Genomic DNA, 26,076 nt, shown 5'->3' with positions numbered 1-26,076 from the left:
AATAAATGAAATGCGTCAGACTAGATTTCTGTTTTCTGGCTCCAACCCTACAGTCACTTCTACATGCACTGTAAGCACATAAAAATTAAGTTAAACTTGCATTACTCTTTCCATTTACTCTCTCAAATTCTTGCCTTAATGCCACTGTGCATTATCAAATAAATAACACAGAATACAGGATGTGCTGTGCAGTTGCACTTCTAAAAAGGACCATTTTTAACTGTTATTTTTAGGCTTGAGTTCCACAGTCTTAAGCTGTTTTAATACAATGTTCATTCAAAAGGAATATTACATTTTAAATATTAACAAACTTCATCATCTCTATTACTAATAAGCATAACAAACATTTTAAAATAAAAAATCCTACTCTTTCAACTAAGCCTCCCCCCCTTTTAGTTTTATCAGAACAAAAGTAAACCAAATACTTTTTTGTACAGAATGCAAAACTAGCCTGCTGAACTCCGCCACAGGATAGCATTGAGGCCAAAAGCTTAGGAAGATTAAAAAGGATAAGAACACCCATAGTTTTACTAACCAAGATAAAAAATATAAAATCGTAAAACAAGAAAGAACTATCCTTATATACAAGTTATTCCATATTTTCCATTTGTCTTTTCTTCCCTGCATAGCCCCACACATTCCAGCCAGGAGAGTACACACCAGACGCTCCCTATGCCTGAAGAAGGTGCTTGTGCCTGAAAGCTCATAAAGAACAATTTCTCCAACTATTTAGTTGGTCTAATAAAATATATCACATTTACCCAAAGAACCTTGGCCACCTTCCATGAAGGCATTTGATACTTGCCACCACTGAAGATGAGATACTGGATATGATGGACCACCAGTCTGATTTGGTATTGCAAACCATCTATTTCATTATTTGCTTCATCTACTGTTTGGAATTCTCTAGGTTAAAACAAATGACTTTTACTGAAACCAGTTTTCCTTATTAGTTTATAAAATTGTTATCAGTTTTACCTCCAAGTTTCCAAAATACACTGCTTAGAATACAAACATATCACAGGCATTTCTAAACCTTATTACCCTCATAGATTCATAGATGCTTGGGTCGGAAGGGACTTCAACAGATCATCAAGCCCGACCCCCTGCCCAGGCAGGAAAGAGTGCTGGGGTCAGATGACCCCAGCCAGATGCCTATCCAGTCTTCTCTTAAAGATCTCCAAGGTAGGGGACAGCACCACCTCCCTTGGAAGCCCATTCCAGATTTTGGCCACCCTTACCAAGAAGTTTTTCTTGATATCTAGCCTAAATCTGCTCTCTGTCAGTTTGTGACCATTGTTCCTTGTTACCCCAAAAGGCGCCCTGGTAAACAAGAGCATCTCCGATCCCTTGTTACGTTCCCCTAATGAATTTGTAGGCGGCCACAAGATCACATTTGTGCTGTAAACACTTCAGGGTAGCATTGTTGGTGTTAAAACAATGCTTTTTTGGCATGTAAAGAGTTCATAGAAACTTTTTGACTGGATCTCCATTTGCTTTTGGAAATTCTAAATTTTAGGACAAATTTAGGTCAGCAATGTGTATTTAAAATGTAATCAAGTTATTAAATTTCTTCCCACCCACAGCCACTGTCTAGGCAGGTCTAACTTAATTCAGAAAGCTGGCTTTGCATTGTACAGCATACTCCCCATTAACTTATAAATGTTTTTTTTCTATATACTCAGTTTCTTTCTTTAAAGAAAATGTTTCCCCATAATGCGACAGAAAGGTAGCTTAGTGTATTAATGACTGGAACAGTGAGTTGGCCATCCAGCACTACAGCAATTAGGTCAATGCTTGTAATTGTAAGAGATGACTTGATGCAGGGGGCTCCCTAGATAGAGAAGACTACAGTAAGCACTGAAGAACAGCTGCTGAAGAGAGACCTCTCAATGCAGTCTCTCTCAAACTGTAGTCTGTAGAGGTGGCTAGTGACAGGGTGCTAGCTCCTCCCTGGTTCCAGCTCCACTCTAGATGCTCAAGCACTGTACCAACAAAAAGCATTTATACATTTTTAGGAGGAGTGAGAAATAAGCCAAGAAACCTAACTACCTCCCATAAAGGTTTTCCTGTGTATGAGATGGAGAGGAAACAGATCACAGCCTAAGAGAATGGAATTGTCAGATACCAGGAAGATGGGAGCTGATAGGAAGCTCTCTGGGGCAAGAAAGCTGGATAATACTTCCAGTGGAAAGCAAGATCAGGTGCAAGAGCTGGACAGATAAGTAGGGAGACAAAATGAACAATTAGGAATCATATAGCTTACTTTTTAAAAAAGGACACTACACAACACATTTAAAACAGTTCCAATGCTCACTTCCTTAATATTGACACCCATTGCCATTGAAACAAGGGATGTTGCAAGATCAAGTGGGAGAGACCTCCATACGCCCCTTTCCAATAAGAAGTGGCAAAGCACAGCGAGTGCCTGAGGGCACCTGATCTCAGAAAAAGTGCAGACAACATTTTCATATATTTAAACGAATTCAAAAGCAAGCCATTAGAGCAGTGGCTCTCAACATTTTTAGACACAAGGCACCCCTTGTCAGACTTGAGGCACCCTCTCCATAACTTCTGTGAATTGAGCGGTACCCCATTTCAAAAGCTAATTTATTTATTACAGTTTTTACCTCCTTGCAGAGGGGCCAGGCAGTGGGGAAATGGCATGCAGGGAGAGCTAGAGCTTGCCCCTATATGCTTATCCTCACACCTGGAGCCTGAGCCTTCCCTTATCTGCTTATCTCCTCACACTTCATGTGGCACCCTTCAAAGGCTCTCATGGAACGCCAGGGTGCTCCAACAAGTTGGAGTTGAGAATCACGTGCATTACAGTCATGTGCCTTTAGTTTAAAAGTTACACTGGAGTAAGCAGAGTCTGACAAAGCTGAACAGATTTTGCCAAAATGTATATTTGACTTCTGTGTTTTCTTTTTCATACAGACAAATCCTAAAGTGAAGGAGAATGAGAGGAACATATCCCTTTCAGTAATCACCTGACCCAGCCACTTTGAAACGCATTAAAGGGAAAGGCAGAATTGACTTACCATTTTCATCTATTCTATCCTGGTATTCTAGAAAGCACTGGTGAAAAATGAAGGCTCTGTTCTTTTTCTGCATCCCTGTCCACTCCTTTTCCTACCAAAACAAAGTTTGCTTTCTGGGGTCAGAGAAGACTGATTTTGAAGCATCTCAAAAGGATGTTCATAGAATGAATACGCTTAAACCAGATTTAGATAAGGGGGGGGGGGAGGGGGAAGAGAGCAGGACAGCAATTGCTGGAAATCAGCAGACTGATCAAATTGAACAAGAAAACTGGTCTGCTTGGTAAAAGTGCACTTCTTGGTGCTAAGCAGAGGTACCAGGGTGGACTGCCAGATACAACAAATAGGATTTTTTTTGAAGAGTCATCCCCACTCCCTTTATCTGTACTATTAACATTACTATCTGTACCATTAACATTAATGCATTACATATGCAGTAGACACACAACATTCACAGATAGTAAAAAGAAAATGAAAACAAAAGAATAAAAGTATGTCCTTGAAACCCCAAAAGTTTCCTGTAAAAAGGCACAAGTAAGCAAGTATAAGTAAGAGGCATGGTTATTTGTCTGGAAGACAGTTAGAAGCAAGAGGGCTTCTGAAATGCTGTGTAGGGCAAGATAATCTGGGGGACATACCATATGGTCTTTCAAAGAAATGGTTGTTTTTAAAATAAAATCATTAACATATACAATACCACCACTAAACTGTCAGCTGGCATCCATCCAACTCAAAGGGGATAACACTAAGGGAAATCCCTTACTATGAACTCAGCTTCCAAGGAGGTCACATAACTTTTCAGATCTTTCCTGCTGGATACGAAATGAGAACTGCAAAGGCATGGGATTTTATTTTGTTCCTCTGGTTTCTATTTCTTCAAGAGGGGACACAAAAAGTCCAAAATGTTTATTTTGAATGCTTTAGCTTGAAGCCCTGTATCCACAAAGTGAAGAGACAGTCTGCTCAAGTGCTTTCAGAAAAAGGAGCACTAGTTTAGTGGAACTAAGCAGATCAAGATTTCAGACTTTATTTTAAAAACACTAGGAATGCGTGGCTCACTGGGCACACTAATGACAAGCTTCAAATACCAGCTGAAGTAGCTCTGTAATGGAAAGGCAGCCTGACTGACTGAATGCCAAACAGGACACAGAGTTTATTTGTCATTTCTCATATTTGCTTGTTCACAGAACCCACAAACGAAGTGTCTACTTTTGGTCCTCTGAATAACTAATCATTCACTTCTTTGCATAGAGGTTGTAAGAGTTATGTAATGTAGAGTGCTAATCATTTAACTTATTTAGATGCTTTTGAAAATGTTACCCCTGGGTCTTTGAAGATGAGCTCCTACCTAGTAAAGTATAAATATGAAAGCAAAGCATTTCCTCTGACCTAAAAGTTAAAAATTTGCTAGATTTCCCTGTACTTTCTGCACCAGGGTGACAGTTATCCTCCATTTCTCTGCAATTTTCATGACCTTATCTTTGAATCATGGCAACAGTTCTTTCAGCTGACATGGGCTCTGAAGGAGTTCACCAAACAAACACTGCCAGTGACAAAGTGCTTTCTTAATTTTGGTCTGAACATGGAATTCCCAGACAGGCATGGGACCAAACTCCTTGCAACACACCAATGTGAAGGATAACCAAGGAGCATGGAAAAACTGTGTCAACAGGGTATAGGATTAGGAATCAAGAAACAGAAGGTCCTTGACAGATTCCCTGCACTCAGACCTTTGAAGGGACATTGGGCAACCCAGCATGGGGGAGTAATTCCCCGATCTCATGCTTCACCTGTACCAACATGTTCAAAAGGCATACATACAGCTGGTTTGTACTCAGACCCACAGAACTCAAAACTGGAGAGAATCACCCTGATCTCAGGTTCCCACACCAGCGTATTTGCGTCACATGTGCAAAATTAAAGCATGATACAAACCAGCTACAAAGATGGTCCACATATAATGTGGACCATCTTTGTAGCTGGTTTGCATTTTATTGTGCCCTGAATTGCTGGCACATGACTTACTTGATCAATGTAAAGTCTGTGAGGGGCCTTATATTATTTCAATTGCAGCACAGATCAAAATGTGTTAGTCACTTCCCACACAAAGGTGGCATATTCCTAGCTTTGAAGAGCATACCTTCTAAAAACCAGAGATAGATAGGTTGGAGGACAAGATAAAGCATACAGGGCACCTATATGCATGCAGAGAGGCTGCTCTGATGTGTTGTAATTATAGTGTGTCAGAGCAGACTCAATTAATTGAGTCTGCTGAAGCACGGTAATTACTGCACCCCTGCCAACTCCAGCATCATGTGTAGCAGCATCCCCGTGCTGAAAAATGGCGGCTGGGGAATTTTAGTTAGTGCTCCTGGCGCCATTTTTCAGCACTGGGATGCTACTACATGTGACACTCTGGGCGTTTTAATTAGAGCAACTCTTGGAGTCGCTCTAATTAAAGCCCCCCCCCATCTATAAACGCCCAGAGTGTCTGCTGCTGATTAGAATTTTGCTTAAAATAATTAACTACGTATTAGAACTAATATCAACACCAAAGGGATGGTATTGCATCCATTTTCCTCTACTTAAGCATCTCACTTTACAGAATCAGTGATTTATTGGAATCTAAATCTTAAACCATTTCTAGGCTTACAAGTTGTTTTTTTTGTTTTGTTTTGTTTTTAACTCCTGGCTGTTAGAATCTAATCAACTTCAGATCGCACTGCAGCACATGAGTATGTTTGCTATACACCTGGGCTCCTTTGTAGCTTACTGGGTGCATCTACACATTCAGTTAAGGTGGAACAATAAACTCCAGTACAGTTTGTGCTGGAGTCAACTGCTCATGGGTGCAATGTCTACACGTGTGCCTGGGATGGCAGCACTTTAAGCTGCAGAAGAGCAGCCCCAAGGCGGGGGAGGGGGGCGCGGTTCAGCCGTGGGCTTCAACATAGGGTGGTGGAGGGGCTGGCAGGGGCACGAGGGTTCTAAAGTGCGGGGCTAAGTGGCAGGTAGCCCTCGCACATTAGCACCCACCTGCCCCAGCCAGCCCCTATCAGCATCTACATGTGCATTTCAGTGCACATAAGTACTCCACTATAAGATATAGTACCGTCCCTGACAGTACTATATCTTATGGCACAGTTAATTAATTTACTACTCCTTAATACAAGCACATATGTAGATGGCAATGCTTTACTGAGGAGCGAATTAGTTTACTCTGCAGTAAAGCGCATATGTAGATGCAACCCCTGTTTAGCATTTGTTGTTCTTAATAAATTTACAATAATAAATGAGTAAAATACTTTGAGCTACCAAAACCATGTGGAATTTCTTGACCAGACTCCACATGAGCTTTTTACTTTCCTGCTGCCTATTAGAATCTCCTATTACTGGACTCCAAAGTGTGCTGCCCAATGCAACTCTAATAAGCAGCAGACGCTGTACAGAGATGATAAAAGGCTCAGATCTTACAAGTTTTTTTTTGTTTTGTTTTTTACAGACAGACTGCTTCAAAAACAGAATCATATTCTGTTCATTAAAACAGCAACTTGGGGAAAACCTTAAACATACTTCTAGCCTATTCTTGTGATCCAATCATTCTTTTTTATTCAAACCTATTTTTAGATTTTTCACTTCTTCTTGTCAATATTTTTGCACTGAAAGAATCTGGTAATGCAGAGACCCTATTCACTAAAACATTACAGGGACTGACCCACTTAGAGGCTCGCCTTAAAAAACAAACAAACAAAAGTTACCCATAAGAGAATTACAACAACAACATTAACCTCAATGATCTTTCATAATTAAATTTTGCTGGTAGAACTCAGCACAGAATTAAAATCCTTTAATGTTTCCCTCAGGTCCTGCACCATTTTTTTGGTTATAAAACTTTTAATTGTACAACTTGTACAGAAATCGCAACCATTTTGCATAATGCCACAATGACATGGTGCCACTGTTGTATGTTGGGCTCTCTTCTGCATAGGCCCACATTGACAGTCTTCTAACTTTTGCTCCTAGAAACTTCTGTATCTTTTAGATTGGGAGAAGTCATTCCCAATGGCCTGTAGCATCTTATAAATCAGGACAAAACAATCCATATAGCCCAAGGCAATTTTGAGACTATATATACTCAAAATAATCCCTTAATCCTTTCTGCGGCCACTATCCTTGCTGTGGAGACTAATTTAGGCTCTTGGGCAGATGAATACATTCAGGAAAAAGATAAGAAATTAAAATGTGCTTCAATCTCTTCTTTTTTACGGAAGATGTATTAAATCTCAGCTAAACCAATAATTTAGTAAACTAAAACCCCAAGGGTTATTCTTGAGTGCAGGTTTTTCTGCAGCAAGGCAATGCTGACCAGTGAGCAACCAACCTGGCCAACTAATGCACTAATTCCAAGGAATGTATAGTTGTTCTTTTTTGGTAGCATACTGGATCTGCTCCTACAGATATGAGATATTTGTATTAAAAGGTATGAAACTGTCTGCGTATCATGATCCAAATTTTGGGCTTCATTATTTGTGGGACAATAATACAGCTTGAATTCCAAAATATAGTGCTTCGCTGGAAACCTCCATGCAAGTAGATCATACCTTTATTTTTCCAAAAAGAGATCAACTTACAAATTGTTGGGCTCTCTCTTCATGGATTTTTATTCCATTTGGGTATAATTTAAGTTCTATTCTCAATGCAATTAAATTCCTTTAATGGAAAAAAGCAAACTTGCTAAACTTCTACAGGGTTTTTTGGTTTTGAACTTTAGTAATCTAAGCACCATTTACCACCAGATCAGCTGTGTTAGTAAGGATAACCCCAACTTGGAAATTCATAAAGACTTTCCTAGATCGTGACACACATTAGGCTGGTTTGCTAAGTAGAAAAAAGAGGATATTACAATTGTATGGATGAGAGAGAATTCCCCCTCCCAACATCTAATAATGTTTGTTTCCACAATAGGCAACCGTTTGTGTGACTCTTCTAGTCTAGGAACCATAAAACTTAAAACACAGAAGAGCCCTTACAATAAATTAAACATACTAATAAACATTTCCTCACAGTTTCTTTTATTTGTCTATTTCAGATTTTGAAAGCCTTCTGTCACTAGTTAATTGTTACTGTTTTGTATTCATACAGACACGTATGCTAGATATTTTTATTAGTTCTAGTTAATTTACTACAAAATCACAGACCTGTTCAACTGCCATTATCAAACTAATGAGAGTTCTCTACAGGACCCTTCTATAAACACAGCAAGCATCTGTATCATGATTTTCATATGGTTTGCTAGACCCTTCTGTAAACAACACTCCTCAAAGCCTTTTCCCTATATTCCTTCTGTGCTTATCATTGTAACCGTATCTAATTTTGGCAAGCAGTGATTTCACCAAGGCAGGTTACATTTTCCCCAGGATCTGCTTATTTTTCGCCACAGTGCTTTCTCTTCCTCAAAACATTCCTTCTCATTTTTCTGACCTGTTCTGCAAGCATGAAAGAAATCTGTGTTCTCAACTATTTTGATATGCATTTGGCATCGGCATCAGTGCAACTTACCTGATCATATATATGTTGTCTTGGTCACTTCCCCTGCCCCAGGAGAACTTGTTGCAACTTACAGCACAAAAATCAAACAGCTATATTTCTTTCTTTCGTTTTTTTTTTTTAAAGGTTAAAATCAAACCACAACAAAAATATCCTTCATATCAACCTTTCCCCACTAAAATTACACTGCAGCCCAAGATAGGCAATATTTTTACCACTGTGCAGGTGTGAACATTGTCCTGTAACCTTGCATAAGTAATACTGAAAATTCAGTAAGGCTGGAAATGGAAGATAAATTTGAGATATATGATTTATAGATCTGATGATTTCTGGAGCATCACAGCTACAACAAAAACTCTAACCCCACTTAAACATATACACAGGAACTGTTTTTGGCTCCCCAACACTTCCATCTCCTCTCTATCCCCTCTCCCCTGGTGCTTATTGTATTAGTTATAATTTAATTTTTTGCTTGAGCCTTTTAAAGTTGGCCTCATGATACTAAGCAAGTCTCATAAAAAGGGGAAGTATACAAGAAAATCGTTAACAAATTTATTATATATTTAACAATCTGTTTTAGAAGTGGAAGACAGGATATGACAGAAACATGTTATCAGCATTCATTTGGTAAGACCCATATAAACTTCCTTGTGGCTTGCCCACTCATAAGTAACACAATCAACCCCTTTGAGTGTAAAATATTATTAATATCAGAAACATATGTTTTACTCTTGCTCTACATAGAAATATGCATTTTTATTTAAAAATGAAGGTTAAAGGACAAGCAAATAAGTAGACTTCCTAGAAAGCTTATATATTGTCAAAATGTACATACCTGTGCATTACACTCCACTGTCTGCTGGAATGTGAGAGGACAGGACCTAAGTTTCAAACCTAATTCAGAACAGAGGGCGTTTTATACATGTGCTTGGGGATGAGGAGGCGGGGGGGAGGAGAAGGGCAAGTGGCTTTAATTAGAGTGGCTGTAAGAGCCACTCTAATTAAAGCACCGGGGGTGCCTCACATATTGGCATCCCCACGCTGAAAAATGGCAGAGGGGGTGCTTTAACTAAAGCTTGTTGAACGCGCTTTACTTAAAGTGCTCCCACTGCCATTTTTCAGTGTGGGGATGCTAATACATGTGACACTGGAGTCTGCTAGAATGTGGTAATTAGGTTGGGAGTCAATTCATTGAGCATGCCCCTACTTGCTGTAAATACAGTACAAAGCCCACTCAATTGCTGCCAACGGAACACAAATCGACAAGCAGCACTTGTCCAGCACTCTTGGGAACCCAGAAACAGGGGCACCCCCTCTATCCATCCAGCCACCCCTCCCCATCCCAAACCAGCTTGAGATGTCCCAAAGCCAACAGAACGCAATCGACAAGCAGCTCAGGGGAAAAGGCTATTTAAAAACGGTGGAGACCTCGGACAACCCCAGAATACCCAGCTCTCCAAGAACTCAGAAGCAGGGGGTAAGGTACTCCCCACAACAGCTACAGCATCCCCAGATCACCCAGTTCTTGGGTACACAGAAGCAGGGGTCAAATCAGTACTCTTCTCACTGAACCCTCCCCACCATGTACACATGGACATTATACACACGGACATTATACACACACCTGGGAGACCCCATTCAGGGTACCACCACACAGATTTTGGTAAAGTGAAAGAATGATCTTTGAACTCATTCGGTCTTTGCTGAACTCAAATGTTAGTAAGAAGGAGCATCAGAAAGCTGTAATTGTGAGCAATTCTCATATTTCTCTTCCTTGGCATCCATTTAATTGGGCTCTTCCCTCCCCTGCTTTGGAAATACTGGGGAAACTGAGGTATTGCCACTGGGAGGCATGCTGGGTTGGGCATCCACTACCACCCCGAGGCAGCAGTCTGATAGCACTGCAATGCCTAAACAGTGATTACTTTACTTATACGTTTGGCAGTGTACATGAGAACATCTCTAAAGCAGGACAACTGCCAACCAGCTCACAATCAGTGAATTCCTGGAATGCTTCAAGTGTTATGGGCTGAGACATCAAATAGGAATCCATAGTGTCAAAAGAATTTAGACCTGCTGTGGTCTTTAAGTTCTTTGCAACAGACAAATTTCTCTTATTTTTCTGCCGTCAGGAAAGTGAAAGCTGAGAGCTGGCATTTTGCAAGGGGCACCTCTTGTCTAAAACTGTTGAGAACCACTGCCTCTATGCTTTCCATGAAGAGTTTAAAAAAAAACAGAGGGAAACCTGAACACTGTCTACACTAGTTCTTCCACTGCTGCTGCTACAGACAGGACTAACTGGAAAAGCAGCAAGGATGGAAATAGTGTAACACAAAATTACAAGGTAGACATGACATCTAACATTTAACTGACTTTACAACAAAGGATTAATGGCTGGTGGGAAAAAGTAAGAGAATATTCAACAGAACAAATATATTTTAATTAGCATGTTTAAAAAGAATTCAGTATTGGCTGCGATTCAAATTTGAAGCTGGGTTCCATGGGAAGAGACTGCTAGATGCAAGAAAAATTGTACGTGCATTTCCTACTACATATCTGCTTGAAATTCTGAAATGTATTATAAATATCCTCTCTCATGTTAGCACTCACTGTCATGGAAATGTATTTGCACTGTGCATAATATAAAATTAAAATTCAAGTGAAGGCGGCAGACACTGAACTACAGGCTATTGTTAGCCCCTCAAATATTCATTAACAGTGCAAAACATGATAATAAACTGAGCGAGAGAGCAGAGAATTCCTGAAAGGTAGTAGGACAATTAAGATTAACCTGTATCATACTGCATAAGAAGTCAGATATAAGAGAGTGCCTTGCTCTGGTATCAGATTTCTAGGTACAAAAAAGAAAGGAAGAACTTAAATGAAGTCTGAAAGGTCACTGCACATTATGGGAGCATGACAAGGGCCTTCAAGCATGGAAACTTGTTTCAGCAGGTTGCTACAAAACCAAAATATGTGCAGCAGAGGTTTAAGTGTGCTATATAGTCTCACCTGTTTCTACAATTTGAAGGCTATTTAAATTGCAGATGGTGGGTTGGGAGATAAACACTGTTTTCATTAGATATATGACTGTGTTTTGGGAAGGTTACTGCTCCACAGAGAGACTATGAAAGACCACTTATAACAAATACTATTGCATACAAGATAAAGCAGTATCCCTTAAACGAGTCTCAACCATGTTGACTCAAAGCAAATCTCCAAATCCCCATGCATAGCCACCTCCTTCCACCCCATGCATGGACCTACAGCCTATTTCCCGCCTGGTCCTCTTACCAGACATGTAGCAGACATGAAACTAGCTGTGTGCGCTCTAGCTCCATGACAGAAGATGCATAACTAGCTATGTCTGTACAGCACTGATACTGTGCCAGTTATTTCCACAATTAGCTCGCTTGCAACACTGCACAAAAGCAGCTCTGCTGCTTTGTGTTCAAGAGGTAGCACATGCAGAGCAGCCTGGTATCACTGCATGACTGCCAGGCACTTAAGACCATTTGGGGTTTAGGCACTGATCAACCCCTCCACCCCAATATCCATCTGTAGAGCACACTTCTGTTTCACTGACTGAAACCCACTGTCCTATACAATCTCTGCCATTTTAAATGGTGTGTACTTCAGCAAATATTTGCCTCATGGCACTGTATTACCAAGTCAAATCATTCAGCCCAGCAGAGCAGTAAGAATGATCAGACGAGAAGGATATTTGCTGGATACTCTGCTTTGGAGAGTACAGATACAGCTATACCCTAATACCAAACACATAACTGCACCACATCATTACTGTCATAATGACATAATGAACAAGTAATAGAAACACTGAATTGTAATATTTGACTGAAGCAATCAATAGTGGTCTATTTCAAACAGCTGATCACCTTTCTGCTAACAACAAATGGAGCAGTTAAGATAAATGGCAGCAATACTGAAGTCTTCTATAAAACTTCAATGGTAGGCTTTGCAGCATTTAAAAGGCAAGTATCCCCATTTTACAGAACTCTGGGCAAATAGCGCTTCATTATCTGCCCAAGGCCAGAGTACTGCAAGGGCACATGTGGAACAAAACCCAGATCTTCTGATTGCCTACCTCGTGTCCCACCCACTGGGCCAGAGTTCCTCCAGTAAGACACACCAGAAGAGTCAAACTAGTTAGTCTGTGGAGTCTAAATGGACCACAAAGCCTTGCATATAGAAAGACATGAGAATGTGTGCTTGTCCACCCACCTAGTTACAAAAGCATTCAAAATGCTACGCTGATTGGCATAGGACATAATTCTGAAATAATTATAGATACGTATACTTGAACTGCATTCAATCTAATCACTCAGTGGTTCTGTATTTAAAATATGCTGCCCAATCCAAAACATTACAAAGCAAATGGTATGGGCAGTCCCACAGGCAAGGACAAAATGGGAATAGCAGTGTGAATTGCTTTCAACTTGCTGTGTAGACCAGCAGGCCTTCTCTCAATTACAAAGATACCTGCTCTCCTTGTAAAGGGGGTGTGAGGGAAAGGGGAGGCTATTTCTTCCAGTCAATTTAATCATTAACTTTTCCAAAGATATGGCAAAGCATCAGTACAGTAGGTAAACATAGTGGGCACAGCCCTTAACTGACAGTTACTTGGTTACCCTGCCATTCATGGCTGCAAAAAGAGCCTTCTGATCATATCAGCCAAACACCAGGAGATCCATAAGGATATGTGCATACTAACTGAAGGCAGGCAGACGAGCCCAGTAGTAAAAGAGTTACCCTGGGACTCGAGAAACTCCTGAGCTCTGCCACTGCCATCCTGTGCAACCTTGAGCAAATCGCTTAGTCTACCTTTTAGGGATCCAGGCAGAAAGAAGGCTTTATAACCAGTTCCACCAAATTATTTGTAATATGCAATTCCTTAAACATCCTCCACACCAAAATTATCTTATGCAGTCTGATGGACAGGAAACAAATTAAATGAACATGGCTTCTGCCAGAAAGAATTTTTAGATATTTTGAGAGGGATGAAGAGAGTTCAAACTAGTCTTATGGTAGCTGCACTCTTCAGAAGAGAATCTTACTATTTTGTCAGCCAAAACACTGAATATGGCAAGAAACGTGCATGTGCATGCATACTCACGCGCACATTTAGGACAGGGGTGGGCAAAATACGGCCCACAGGGCCCCTAAAAAATTTAGAAAATGCATATTTATCTGCTCCTGGCTGCCTGTCAAAGATGACAGGAGCCAGGGGCAATAGGACCCAGGAAGAGCAGACAGGACTCACCAGCAAGGCCAGCCCCATCCACAGCCTCTTCCCACCCTGCCCCTCCTCCCCAAACCAGAAATCTCTGCCTGCTGCAGCTTTCACTGCTTCCCTGCACACTGCTGGCTGCTCTAGTACCACATGGCCCCTGGCTACATCACCAGACTACGGGAGCATGGGGCTGCTGCCAGTGCCAAAAATGTTTGGCTAGTTTCACAATACATTAAATAGTTTTACACAATTGCATTTAATAATTTAATTGAGGGTGTTTTTTCATATGGTTGATCAAATGTTCAAGAGCTAAAGAAAATTCAAGTATTGCTGGTTGGTACCTGCACACCATGTATTAAGAGAAGAATGTTTTACTAGCAAGCTAGCTAAAACCCCACAGCTGGTTCAAACAATGTAGACATTTTATTGAAAATAAAGTTCACTTTTATGCTGAGACTTGCATCTGGGTGCTTAAATGCCAAACACGAAAAATATAACTTGTATACTTTAGAAAAAATGAATGGCTTATGTTCAACACATCACAATTAGTTGTGCTCAAAGCAATTCAAGAATCAAGATTTTATATGGCAAGCTTCCATTTAATTTCAGGTGTGTCATGGAAGTGGTCAATGCTTTGGCAATTCAGCTTTTTTTTTTTTTTTTTTTTGCAGCCAAACCACTGACTTCTTTTCTAATATCCTGTGACTTAAAGGCACATTTCAAGCTCATGACTTGATCCTTGAAGTTACTCTGAATGGGTTTAGTGCTCTTCTACTACAGTTAGCTACTACATTCTTAAAAATGATTCAACTCAGTGTATGACTGAAGTCTGGAAACTTATTAAATTCTGTGACATTTAGACATGCTTTGATTTTTCCTCCTGAAAGGATGCTATTTACTTTGTAGACATACTAGTACAATATGTTCAACTCATCACCCCTGCATTAAAAAAAAAGTACTAGAATTGCCAGGGAAGGGTAGCCTCTTGTGATTCTGTACACCTCACCTCAGAAATTAACAAAAACAATTCCTCAACTGCTACATTCTACTATTATAAATACATTTATTCAGAGCCCATCTCCAAAGTCAGCTCTCCGAACTCGCAATCAAACTGTAGCAGCCATTTCAAGGTAAAATGATTAGCCCTTGGGAGAAATGAAATGCCCCAGTTATACTGCTTCATGCAACTGTCCCAAGCAGCCCACACTGGGAAAGAGAAACAAAAACCATTCTACAAACTGAAGAATCTTGAAATTCAATGCTTTTTTAAAGCTTTTCCATGTGATATCACCCAATAGATAACATGGATGCACCTTGATTGGGTGAAGAAAAGCAAAGCATTGGTTGAGATCATCAAAGTATGCCATTTGCCATAAAGATCTGTTTCAACTGAGTGGCAAAGAGCTGTATGTAGTACTTTCAAAACACATAACTGGAGACAGAACATACTGATCAGTGAAAATGAATAAACCCCTGGATTTACATTTAATTTAGAGAGGACGTTCTCTTAATTATAAAAGCTTTTTTCATGCTTTGCATGAAAAAGAAACAATTAGAATAATCTGAAACAAAATGAGTGTGAAATTTCTCACAATCTCACATGCTATTACAGCAAGTGCAGAGACATGTAACAGCTGGTCAATTTAACTTACATTCTCAGTTATTAAACATTACCTGCAGGTCCATTAAACTGCTTTTCTACTGGAAACACTATATAAATTACTACTCACAATACAGAGGATTAAGTTGACCTTTCTCTAGGGCATGATATATTCCCACTCAAAGGCACTGAAGTATGAAGCTAAAATGGTATTAGCTGTTCTTTTAGTGTCAGCTTTCACAGCACCACCTTTAGTGGGGAAGTTGGGAAGTGTAAGTCAACCCCCATATCACTTCCTTGCTATAACTATAATGGTGTTAATGGCCATTTATAAAAAGAGGCAGAGATTAAAGAGATGTAAAACCAAATGTATAAATCCAGGAGCTGAACTCCTGGTCAGATCAGTTTAAACCAAACTGCCTTGCTTAATTTTCATATTGTTCCTGTAATTAACTGCTAAATGCAACTTGCATGCATCGCTTACGTACATTTCCTAGCAGTACAGCATAAGTCAACTTATGACAAATGATGAGCATATACCACTGGGCCAATGTTTTTAATCTCTCATCTGGAAGAATTAAAAACATTGAGAACTTGATCAAATAGAGATTTTGCTGGTAGTAAACACTTGCCTTTGGCAAGTTAACTATGCAAATCACAATTGTATGTGTGCAACCTAACTATGGGTGGTTGAGCCCAATCCACTCGAGTAGGCCGAGGACAAAAGGGTTCGGGCCTTTCCTCCTTCTTCTGTCTCTCCCTCCGTCGACAGAAACACACCGGGGAGGCAGTGAGATAAGAAAATCGCTTTACTCACTATTTCAGGCAACAAACTCGTACAGCTGTATCAGGAATCTAGTTCGCCGATTCCTTGGGAGCTCTTGAGTAAACTCAGATGGTATACCAAATCGTGATGGGGCCGTCCAGGTTTTCGCGGATGCAGGACCTCCGGCGAGGGTGATCAGTCCTCTCTGATATTACGCGGGTCCCCCCCGTTGTTTTGGCGTGCTCCCTTTTTAACCGGGCAGCGTCTGCCCGCCCCCTGCCAATCAGCACGAGTGGGAACACTGCTAACTGCGCCCATCACTCCTCCTCCCCATACTATGAGCACGACTTGCTCTCATGTTGGTGTTTGGTCATATCTTTCTCATTTCTTTACCACAGTATGTTAATTAAAATGATTTCTAAAATCCATCATTACAGCCAGACTAATTATTTTATGTAATATGCTCAGATCCTTGTGAAATGCAGAGGATGAAAAAAATGTTTATTGCGATTAAAACCATGCCTGTCTTAGATGCATTTGGAAGGGACAGACAGAGCCAGTCCTTCCATCCTTAATCTCACATAGTTTTTAATACCTGAAGACCCTTTTTTTTTTTAAAATGGAAACCAGAGCTCTTGGATATGCTGACTCCACCCCTGCCAGACCAGCCATGACTATTCTGATAGAAAATATAAAGAGTGTGCAACTCCATCTGAATCTTGCCCCTCCCTCACATGAGTTGCAAAAGTTATGATAGAACTAGGGAAATACTAAAGCTGCTTAGAGCAGCATAAGGATTTCACAGAGACGACAGGGAAAAGATACTTCCATCCAATATTAAGGATAAAGACAAAACCTAAAAATTGTTTCAAAGCAAACAGCCAGAAGATTCATTCAGGCTGCTTGACCATCCTCCACTACTGGCAAATGGCTAAGGACAGCACCCACACTGTCTTGCACACACAGGGATGAAGGAAAATCATTACCGTCTGCCAAAACCTGGGGTGCAACTTTATACCTTTGATGTAAGTCACTACACAAAGTGCAGAATATTTACTACAGAAACCTGCAGAAAAAGCTAATTGTGGGGACTAGTCAACCTCCACATAGCTGCACTATGAAGTCTTTTGAGTTATCAGGACCAGGATCCAGAGCTTACTCGCTATAAAAATTGAGTCAATTAAAATATTTCATTTTCTGTTTTCCAATTTTTAAATGTCAAGACATATGGCCCTCCATCCGAGGGTGCTGAAGGCACTGGCCGACATCCTAGTGGACTCCAAGATGAACATGAGCCGGCAGTGTGACGAAGCCATCAAAAAAGCCAATGGCACTTTATCGTGCATCAGCAGATGCATGACAAATAGGTCCAGGGAGGTGATACTTCCCCTCTATCGGGCGCTGGTCAGACCGCAGTTGGAGTACTGTGTGCAATTCTGGGCGCCACACTTCAAAAAGGATGCGGATAACCTGGAGAGGGTACAGCGAAGGGCAACTCGTATGGTCAAGGGCCTGCAGACCAAGCCCTACGAGGAGAGACTAGAGAAACTGGACCTTTTCAGCCTCCGCAAGAGAAGGTTGAGAGGCGACCTTGTGGCTGCCTATAAGTTCATCACGGGGGCACAGAAGGGAATTGGTGAGTATTTATTCACCAAGGCGCCCCCGGGGGTTACAAGAAACAATGGCCACAAGCTAGCAGAGAGCAGATTTAGATTGGAAGAACTTCTTCACAGTTCGAGTGGCCAAGGTCTGGAACGGGCTCCCAAGGGAGGTGGTGCTCTCCCCTACCCTGGGGGTCTTCAAGAGGAGGTTAGATGAGCATCTAGCTGGGGTCATCTAGACCCAGCACTCTTTCCTGCTTATGCAGGGGGTCGGACTCGATCTATTGAGGTCCCTTCCGACCCTAAGATCTATGAATCTATGGCAAACAGAATCCTTTGCTACAGGTAGCAACATACAAACATTATCCAATCATACACTATTAGCCATCAAGCATTTTTTAAAGCTTTTTGCTCTGTACATTAACAAAGGTATATATATTCTAGTGGAATTTATGACAAAGGGAGAAGTGAAGTTACTGATATTTTTGTAGTAAGTTCAACCCTTCCAAGCACAAGGAACCCATGGCCAGCCTACTGGATAGAATAAAGATTATACTAGGATGTCAACCATGATTTTGCTGCAAGTGAACAAAAGCAATATGATATAGGAAACACACACACTTTACTCAAATTCCACTGAGTTTTGTGGCAAAATTCAGTGCATATTCTTCCAGGAATCTAGATATTGAAAAATGTAATAATTAAAATATTTCAAGCACCTTTGAGATATCTAAAAGGGTCAGTTGTACACACACACACACCCACCCACCCACCCACCCACAAAAGGCCACTGCAGAGAAGCTAAATAAGTTCTTTGCATTGGTTTTCACCCTGGAAGACTTTAGGGAGTCCCCCATGCTGAAGCCACTCTTTTCAGGGGAGAAATTGGAAGATCTGACCTAAACTGAGGTGTCAGTAGATAAGATTAGAGAGGAAACAGGAAACTAAAATAGTGGCAAATCACCAGGACCAGAAGGTACTCAGAGAGAACTCCAACTTTAAATTGCAGATCTACTGATGTTAGTTTAAAAATGATTTTTTTAAACAACTGCTGTACTTGAGGACTGGAGTACAGCTAACACAATGCCAGTTTTTAGAAAGGATTCCAGAGGAGTCCAGGAAACTACAGACCTGAAAAGCCTTACTCTTATTCCTGGAAAACTGGTAGAAACCATAATACAGATAGGATTGTCTATCACATGGATGAACAGAATTTGCTGATGCTTTGTAAAGGGGGAGAGGGCATGTCTCAATCTGCTCAAGTTATGAGGACATGGATTCAACAAACACATGGATCTAGAGGCATAACAGGGCAACTCTTGTACCCTGAGCAGTGATGGCACATTGGTCACATTGGCAGCATGACAGCCAGCATTGCCCTATGTCCCTCTCCCCCGCATTGTGCAGATCAGGGTAAGTCTGATTGATATGTTGTATCTGGACTTTAAAAAAAAAACTTGCGTCAAAGTCCTGCACCAAAGTTCCTTTGTGAAATTAGGTTGGCATGGTATTAGATGCAAGGTCCGCTCATGGATCAGCAGCTAGCTAAAACAAAGGTATAAATGATTAGTTCTCACAATAGAAGGAGCTAAGCAGTGGGGTTTGTGCCATTTAACTTACTCATAGATAATCTGGAAAGAGGAATGGCTTGTCAGGTTGCCAAAAATCACAGATAATGACAAATTATTCTGGGTGGTAAAAAAGAGCTGATTTTGAAGAACTACAGAAGAATTTCATAAAACTGAGTGAATGGGGAACAAGAGCTCAATGTTGATAAGCACACATGCATATGGGAAAGAACAATCCAAAATGTGCACACACTATGACAGGCTCTATATTAGTTGTTACAACTCAAGAAACAGACCTTGGAATTACTGTGGGTTGTTCTCTGAAAACATTAGCCTAGTGTTCAGCAACAGTCAAAAAGGTGAGCAGAATGTTAGGAATTAAGAAGCTTGAAAACAAAATAGAAAACATCATTATGCCATAGTATAAAGCTGTGGTATAGCCAAACACTTTGAACAGTGTGTGCAATTCTGGTCCTCCACCACCAAAAGGAGGTAGCAGAACTAGAGAATGGCAACAAGAATAATCAGGGACATACAAGATAATTTCATCAGTGGGTTCATCAAACATTATACTATGGCTGTGACTTTCAGATTAGGAGGTCCCAAGGCCTTTAAATGTTGGAAGTCATAAGGGAAGAAGGGTGGGAGACGAACCAATTTCAGTAGAGTCTGTATAAGTACTTCTCTCTTAGCATCTGCTCTGTACTATCACGAGATAATAGACTACTAGGCTAGGTGGACCTCTAGTTTGACACAGTATGACATTTCTTATGTTCTTCTGACTTAAAGTTGAAGCTACCTAAAAGGTAAAACTACTGCCTGACACATGAATGCATTCTCCCAAAGGAACAAGTTCTGCTCCCAACATACTAATACTGTGAAAGTTCAATGAAAAAGTTTAATAAATGCCCAAAGTATAACACTGAGATTGTACTCCATGCTGTAAAAAATTATGCTCTGAATCTGAAGACTAAGCTCTCACTTCCAAATTATAGTTAGAAAAGATGTTTTACTTTAAAGGTCAAGATTATCTGAAAATTATACACTGACTTATCTAAAATGCAACTAATGAGAATAATTTTATGTTTAATTTAGCAGCCAATGCCCAAGTAAGGGGCAGCTCCCAGGCTGATCAATATAGGACAACAATTGGTCGCCTTGCTTCAGACACACTGGACTAGATCGGAGTGGTAATTTGCAGCATAGGTGCCTCAACTGCGACAGGTAGCCTCTGTGTGTAGAGCACATGGCAGATCATGAAGGAGAGAGGCAGCACAACAGTAAGATAGGGCAGGAAGCAGAAAACAGAGCAGGAGATCTGGCAGAGGAAAGGGAACACGAGTGGCATGTGGGGAGAGCATGGGCTAATTTGTGGTACATCGGCCAAAAAGGTTGACTCCCACTGGACTAGACAAATGGATTCATAGAAAGGGCACACAGAAGTATGCATTGTGGTCCTACAACTACTGCCGGGAAAAAAAACCTTCATCACTGTTTAGCTATTCAATAAAACTAAACACTAAAGTTTGAAATCCTTCACTCTGTTTAGCTATTTGTTTGATATACTTTTAATACTGAGAAAGCTTTGAAGTCACAAAATCAAATTCTTATTAATAAAAGGCAAGGAGTTTCCAAATACTAGCATTGTTCTGACCTTTAAATAATAGCAACTTAAAAAAAAGGCATGCTTCCTTAAGAAAGCAATGGTTATCCCCCATTAGCTCAAACTCAATGTATTCACCATCCTTCTCATTCTCAGACTGCATCTCAGGCCACACAACAGTCTGTCTCCTTAGTGCATACATGACCAATATACCATGTTTTATACTAACTTAAACATGGGGATATAACATGGCCTTAGGCCTCATATTGATGGAACTCAATTCTTTGAGCCTATGGCACCTAAAATCCCATTTAGAGCTTGGCAAGAAGGATTATAGTCAATAACTCAATAGGGAGACTCCCTATGCCTGAAGAAGGGTAACTGCACCCAAAAGCTTGCTAAGAACCTTTTTTCCAACTACTCAGTTAGTCTAATAAAAGATACCACATCTACCCAAAGAACCTTGCTTGCTTATGTCCTTAGACCAAAACTCCTACAACCAAAAACCCAGTCAATAAATCAGTCATTCTGCAACTACCTCCAGAAGTTCATTTGCACTTCAGAGCTTTCCTAGAGGCCAATCTACAAGTGTTGAATAAATTCCCATGGGAACCAAGAACTACCACAGCCTTATACAATTTTCCCTTGGAGAAAGGAAGAATGAACCACCCAGGAGAGATGCTAATCACACTGCGTCATTTATTTCTGCTCAGTTATAAGGATGATTTGTGTTTTAAAATAGTTTGGCGGTAACAGAATGGGAATCATTGGAAACAATGCTCCAAGATGCTTGTATTTGTAAATCTAGGGTGGTCTTTCTGGACCCAACACTTCAGGCTTATGGCAGCTGTGGGTAGCTAGTATTACTGATGGTCAAGCAATACTTGAAATGATGCTAGGAGAACTAGGGGACCTTAGCAGTTAGAGTAAACACTTCTAAAAGTAATACATAAAGTAAGCCTTGGGGAGATTATTTTGCATATACTTAAGTGCCTTTACTATGCTTCCAGCAAAACTATATTTCTAATTTTAAAAGCCTGAATAAAGATGAACCCATGTGCTCTACTGCTGAGGAACAAAGTTCATTTCAGAGGACATGCATATGGTTCTTTCCATAAAGCTGCAATAACATTATGTTTAACCTTTCTCATGACAAAATTTAAACTGATTCTGTTTTGGACTGTAGCTGCTGTCTTGTGCAAACCGAAAATTGTATGCACCATTTTTTAGTTAATTGTTTTATTTTTGAACTATAATGATTAGAATGAGGTCTTAGAATTGAATATACAAATTAAGAAGCTTTTACCACAACAGGGATATAGCAGTTGATAGCAGCTGAGTTTAGAAGTTCCTATACTTACAGCTAGATGAGCCTTTATGGGGGAAAAACACATATTGATTTTCTTGGGCTTTTCTTTCCCCTTACTTTATCATACATTTTATATATGAATCATCATCATATACAGACTCGTCAAGAATTTTGACAGAATTTTAGATTTTTTTTTAAATGAAAAAGATATAGCATTCTTGCTCTTTATATGTTACTGATCTATCTATGCCCTTTCTGGGGATTTGGGCATAAGGGAAGATTTATACAACAGAATTTTTTAACCTGAAGGTATCAATAGATTGAGTTGACTGGTATAATATGTAACTGGTATAAAGGAGCTCCTTCTCAGTCCCTGGAGAGAGAATTGCATGTTACTAGGTCTTTGGAAAGGTGAGATTTAAAAATCTAAATAACTCAAATGAAAAATCCACAGCCAGTCATCTCGCAGCTCAAACTCTGCTATCTTCAGGAAACGGTGACAGAGGGAGACAGACAATTATATCAATTCTCAAAATGCTGCACTCTGAATTTTCATAGCTTGACTGAAGCCCCCTAGAAACTGGAGGAAAGGAATTTAAATTAAGTTCTTTAGGACTTTGGATGGAGAGGGCCAAGTTTCCACCCCCCAACAATATTTTTAAAATATCTATATTTAAAGACGGTGTAAAGGGGCCCCAGGCCCATTACTGAGAAGGGAGAGGGAGCCCAGGGCCTGCTGGTCAGCTCGACTCCTTTGAACAGACTAAAGGGTAAAAAGGGACCTAAATAAGATGGCCACCTACCACAGGAGTAGGCAGTGATTGGCAGGCCTGGGGCAGAAGCAAAGGGTGATCCAGGGAAAGGCTCAAAAGCCCAGGGGCTTAACCCATAAGAGGCAGTCTGGCTATAGGAGCCACTGGAAGCAGAGCCTCGGGACTGCCTGGAGGAAGTGTGCCCATATGGGTCCCAGGCTGGTTTTTATGGAGACCAAGATTACTGGACACTGACAGCACAGGGACAGGGCCTGTGATCCACTCCCTGCATGCCCCTGTTCACAGAACTGGCACCCATTGCAGGGATTTGTGGGCAGCTGATTGCGGCTCTGCACTAGACCCTGTCCCAGGCCCCAGCCCCAGACCGCAGCCCCATGCTGTCACTGCCCTAAGATCCCAGCCCTGGTCACCCTGGATGCCTCTCCCCACCAGCCCATGGCCCCAGCACAGCCATCGCCAGGGCTGCTGGGAAGTGAGTCTGGCTGCTGTGCCACCCCAGCCTTGCTGTATGCCTGTGAGCAGCAGGACCAGCTGCATGCACCATGGCCCAGGCTGTTCCCTGTCCCTGGGCTGGGCAGAGTCGAGCAACCTGTTGCTAAGCAGAGCGGCAAAACTTTTTAGCCAGGAACCTCTGGCTTTGGTCCCAGCAGGAGCACGTCCCAGTCAAAGTCTCCACCTTTGGCTGCAACACCCAATGCCTCATAGGAAGGCTTAAAAACACCCTGATGCACGTAACAGAAAGAGGAGGCAGGGGTAAGCAGCAAAGCCCAGAAGTATGGGGAAGGAAATACCCATAATAGAACATAGTAGGAATAGCTGCCAACCTTTTTATGGCCCACCTAGAAGAAGACTTCCTCAAGAACTGTGTCATCAAACCCTAACTATATCTGAGATACACAGATGACATCTTCATCATTTCGACTGAAACCCTGCAGTCTCTGATAGACATCCACCAAAAACTGAACAATCACCATCCCTCCATCAGACTATCACTTGAATATTCTAACACCAACATTTCCTTTTGGACACCATGATCAATATCCAAGATGGTAAAATTCAAACCACCATATACAAGAAACCCATGGACCAGCATACATATCTACACAGAACCGGCAATCACTCTAGACACACCAAGAAAGCTGTAATTTACAGCCAGGCTCTCCGAAAACACCAAATTTGCAGTGAGGAGGATACCCATGATCACCACCTCACAAATCTCAAAAGGGCCTTCAGCCAACAAAGACACTCCTCTAGAGAGATGAATCACACTTTTGAAAGAGCCACCCAGATACCACGTGAAGATTTGCTGCAGTACAAAAAGAAAATCCTCACAAATTGCACACCGTTAGTTATAACATATCACCCTTCCCTGGGAACCTATACAGAAAATCCTCAAACAGTTGCAATCCATACTAGAAGAAGACCCCATTCTTAAAGGGATCTTTCCATAGCCACCCATCCTAGCCTTTAAACAAGCACCAAACCTTGCTAACTTCATTACTAGAAGAGAACTCCCTATAACCCAAACCACACCCAATGGATCCAAACCATGCCAGGACAAAAAATGCAAGACCTGGCAACATATCTCCACCATCCCCACTACAACTACACCTCACAACAGAACCATCACCATTTCTGGATCCTACACCTGCACCGCCAGCAACGCAATACATCTCGTCCAGTGTACCAAATGCCCTCATGGACAATATGCAGGAGAAACCAAACAACAGCTGCGCACCAGAATGAATGCACACTGGAAATCTATGAAAGACAAGAATACCCAACTACCTGCAGGGGCACACTTCTCACAGGACAATCGCTCCCTCTTGGATTTCTGAGTTCTAATCCTCAAAGGGAACTTACAACACACCTTTCGTAGACGAGCCTACAAACTCCACTTCACCAGCCTACGGGATACTAAAACTCGTGGACTCGATATAGATGTTGGATTTATGACACATTACAACCTGCCTGACCTGACCTCTTACATTCGCGTTCCCCCCCCCATGCACCTTTTCTCTCCTCCCCTCCCCTCCCACACTTCTCTGCCCTTTCTTCCTGGTTCCCTACCATTTCCTTTTTGTTGCTAGCCTCTTTTTTACTTTGTATTATTACCTCTGTAGCATTTTCCCTTTGGCCTTTTTTGTCCCGTTTTCTTCCCCCCTCCTTTACCTTTTGTTTTCCTACTTCTACTCTTTTTATATTTTCACTGACATCCTGTCACTTTTAGCTCTCCCATTCCTGCCTTCCTGATCTCCAACTATTCCCTTTTTCACAGACTGCCTCTTTCTCACCTTGTATTTTATCTCTGTTGTCTCCCTCTGACTTTCTTCCCCCTGCTCTCTTCCCACTCCCTTCCCTGCTTTTCCTTTTATCTTGCCCATTTCTACCTATTTACATTTTCACTGACATCCCTCCACACTTTTAGCTTCTCTCATTCCTTGGAGTCTCAGAACAGCAGATTCCCTATGCCTGACAAAGGGTGACTGCACCCAAAAGCTTGCTAAGAACTTTTTTCCAACTACTCAGTTGGTCTAATAAAAGATATCATGTCTACTCAAAGAACCTTGCCTAGCTACACCCAAGTCATCCCTGACCACTGGCCATCCAACCTCTTGAACACCTCCAGTGACAGTGTCCACACCTTCCCTAGGCAGTCTATTCCACTACCTCACTGTTCTCACAATGAAGAAGTTCTCTCTCAGATATCCAATCTAAACTTACTTTGCTGCAACCTCAAGCCATTGGTTTGTGTCCTCCTCTCTGTAGTTAGAGAGAAAAGATGCTCTCTCTCTTCTTCATGGCAGCCCATCAAGTATTTGAAGACTGCTATCATTTCCCCTCGTAAGCACTTCTTCCGCAAGCTGAACATGCCTAGCTCCTTCCACCTCTCCTCATATGACTTGCCTTCCAAGCTCCTGATCACTGTAGCCTGCTGCTGGACCCTCTAACTTCTGCATGTCCTTTTTAAAATGTGGAGCCCAGAACTGCACACAGTACTCCAGATAAGACCTAAC

The 26,076-nt window shown here is 41.2% G+C and overlaps 1 protein-coding gene across 3 annotated transcripts in view; it reads right to left on the bottom strand.

Annotated features, from left to right (window-relative positions):
* ZFAND3 (zinc finger AN1-type containing 3) overlaps positions 1–26,076 on the bottom strand; it is a 269,631-nt gene that overhangs the window by 122,318 nt on the left and 121,237 nt on the right. Inside the window, exon 1 of one of the 3 annotated variants that reach the window (XM_019483049.2) lies at positions 3,045–3,132. The exons of the other annotated variants lie outside the window; for them this stretch is intronic. Within the exon in view, the coding sequence (XP_019338594.1) occupies positions 3,045–3,117 (73 nt within the window). The 5' untranslated portion in view covers positions 3,118–3,132. Of the gene's footprint in view, positions 1–3,044; positions 3,133–26,076 lie in introns of those variants that run through there. 3 annotated transcript variants of the gene reach the window in all.

Source organism: Alligator mississippiensis, chromosome 1, assembly GCF_030867095.1.
Source record: "Alligator mississippiensis isolate rAllMis1 chromosome 1, rAllMis1, whole genome shotgun sequence".
NCBI classification, from domain to species: Eukaryota; Metazoa; Chordata; order Crocodylia; family Alligatoridae; genus Alligator; species Alligator mississippiensis.
Note: the sequence above shows the minus strand (reverse complement) of the source record. Positions and strands in the feature narration are given on the sequence as shown.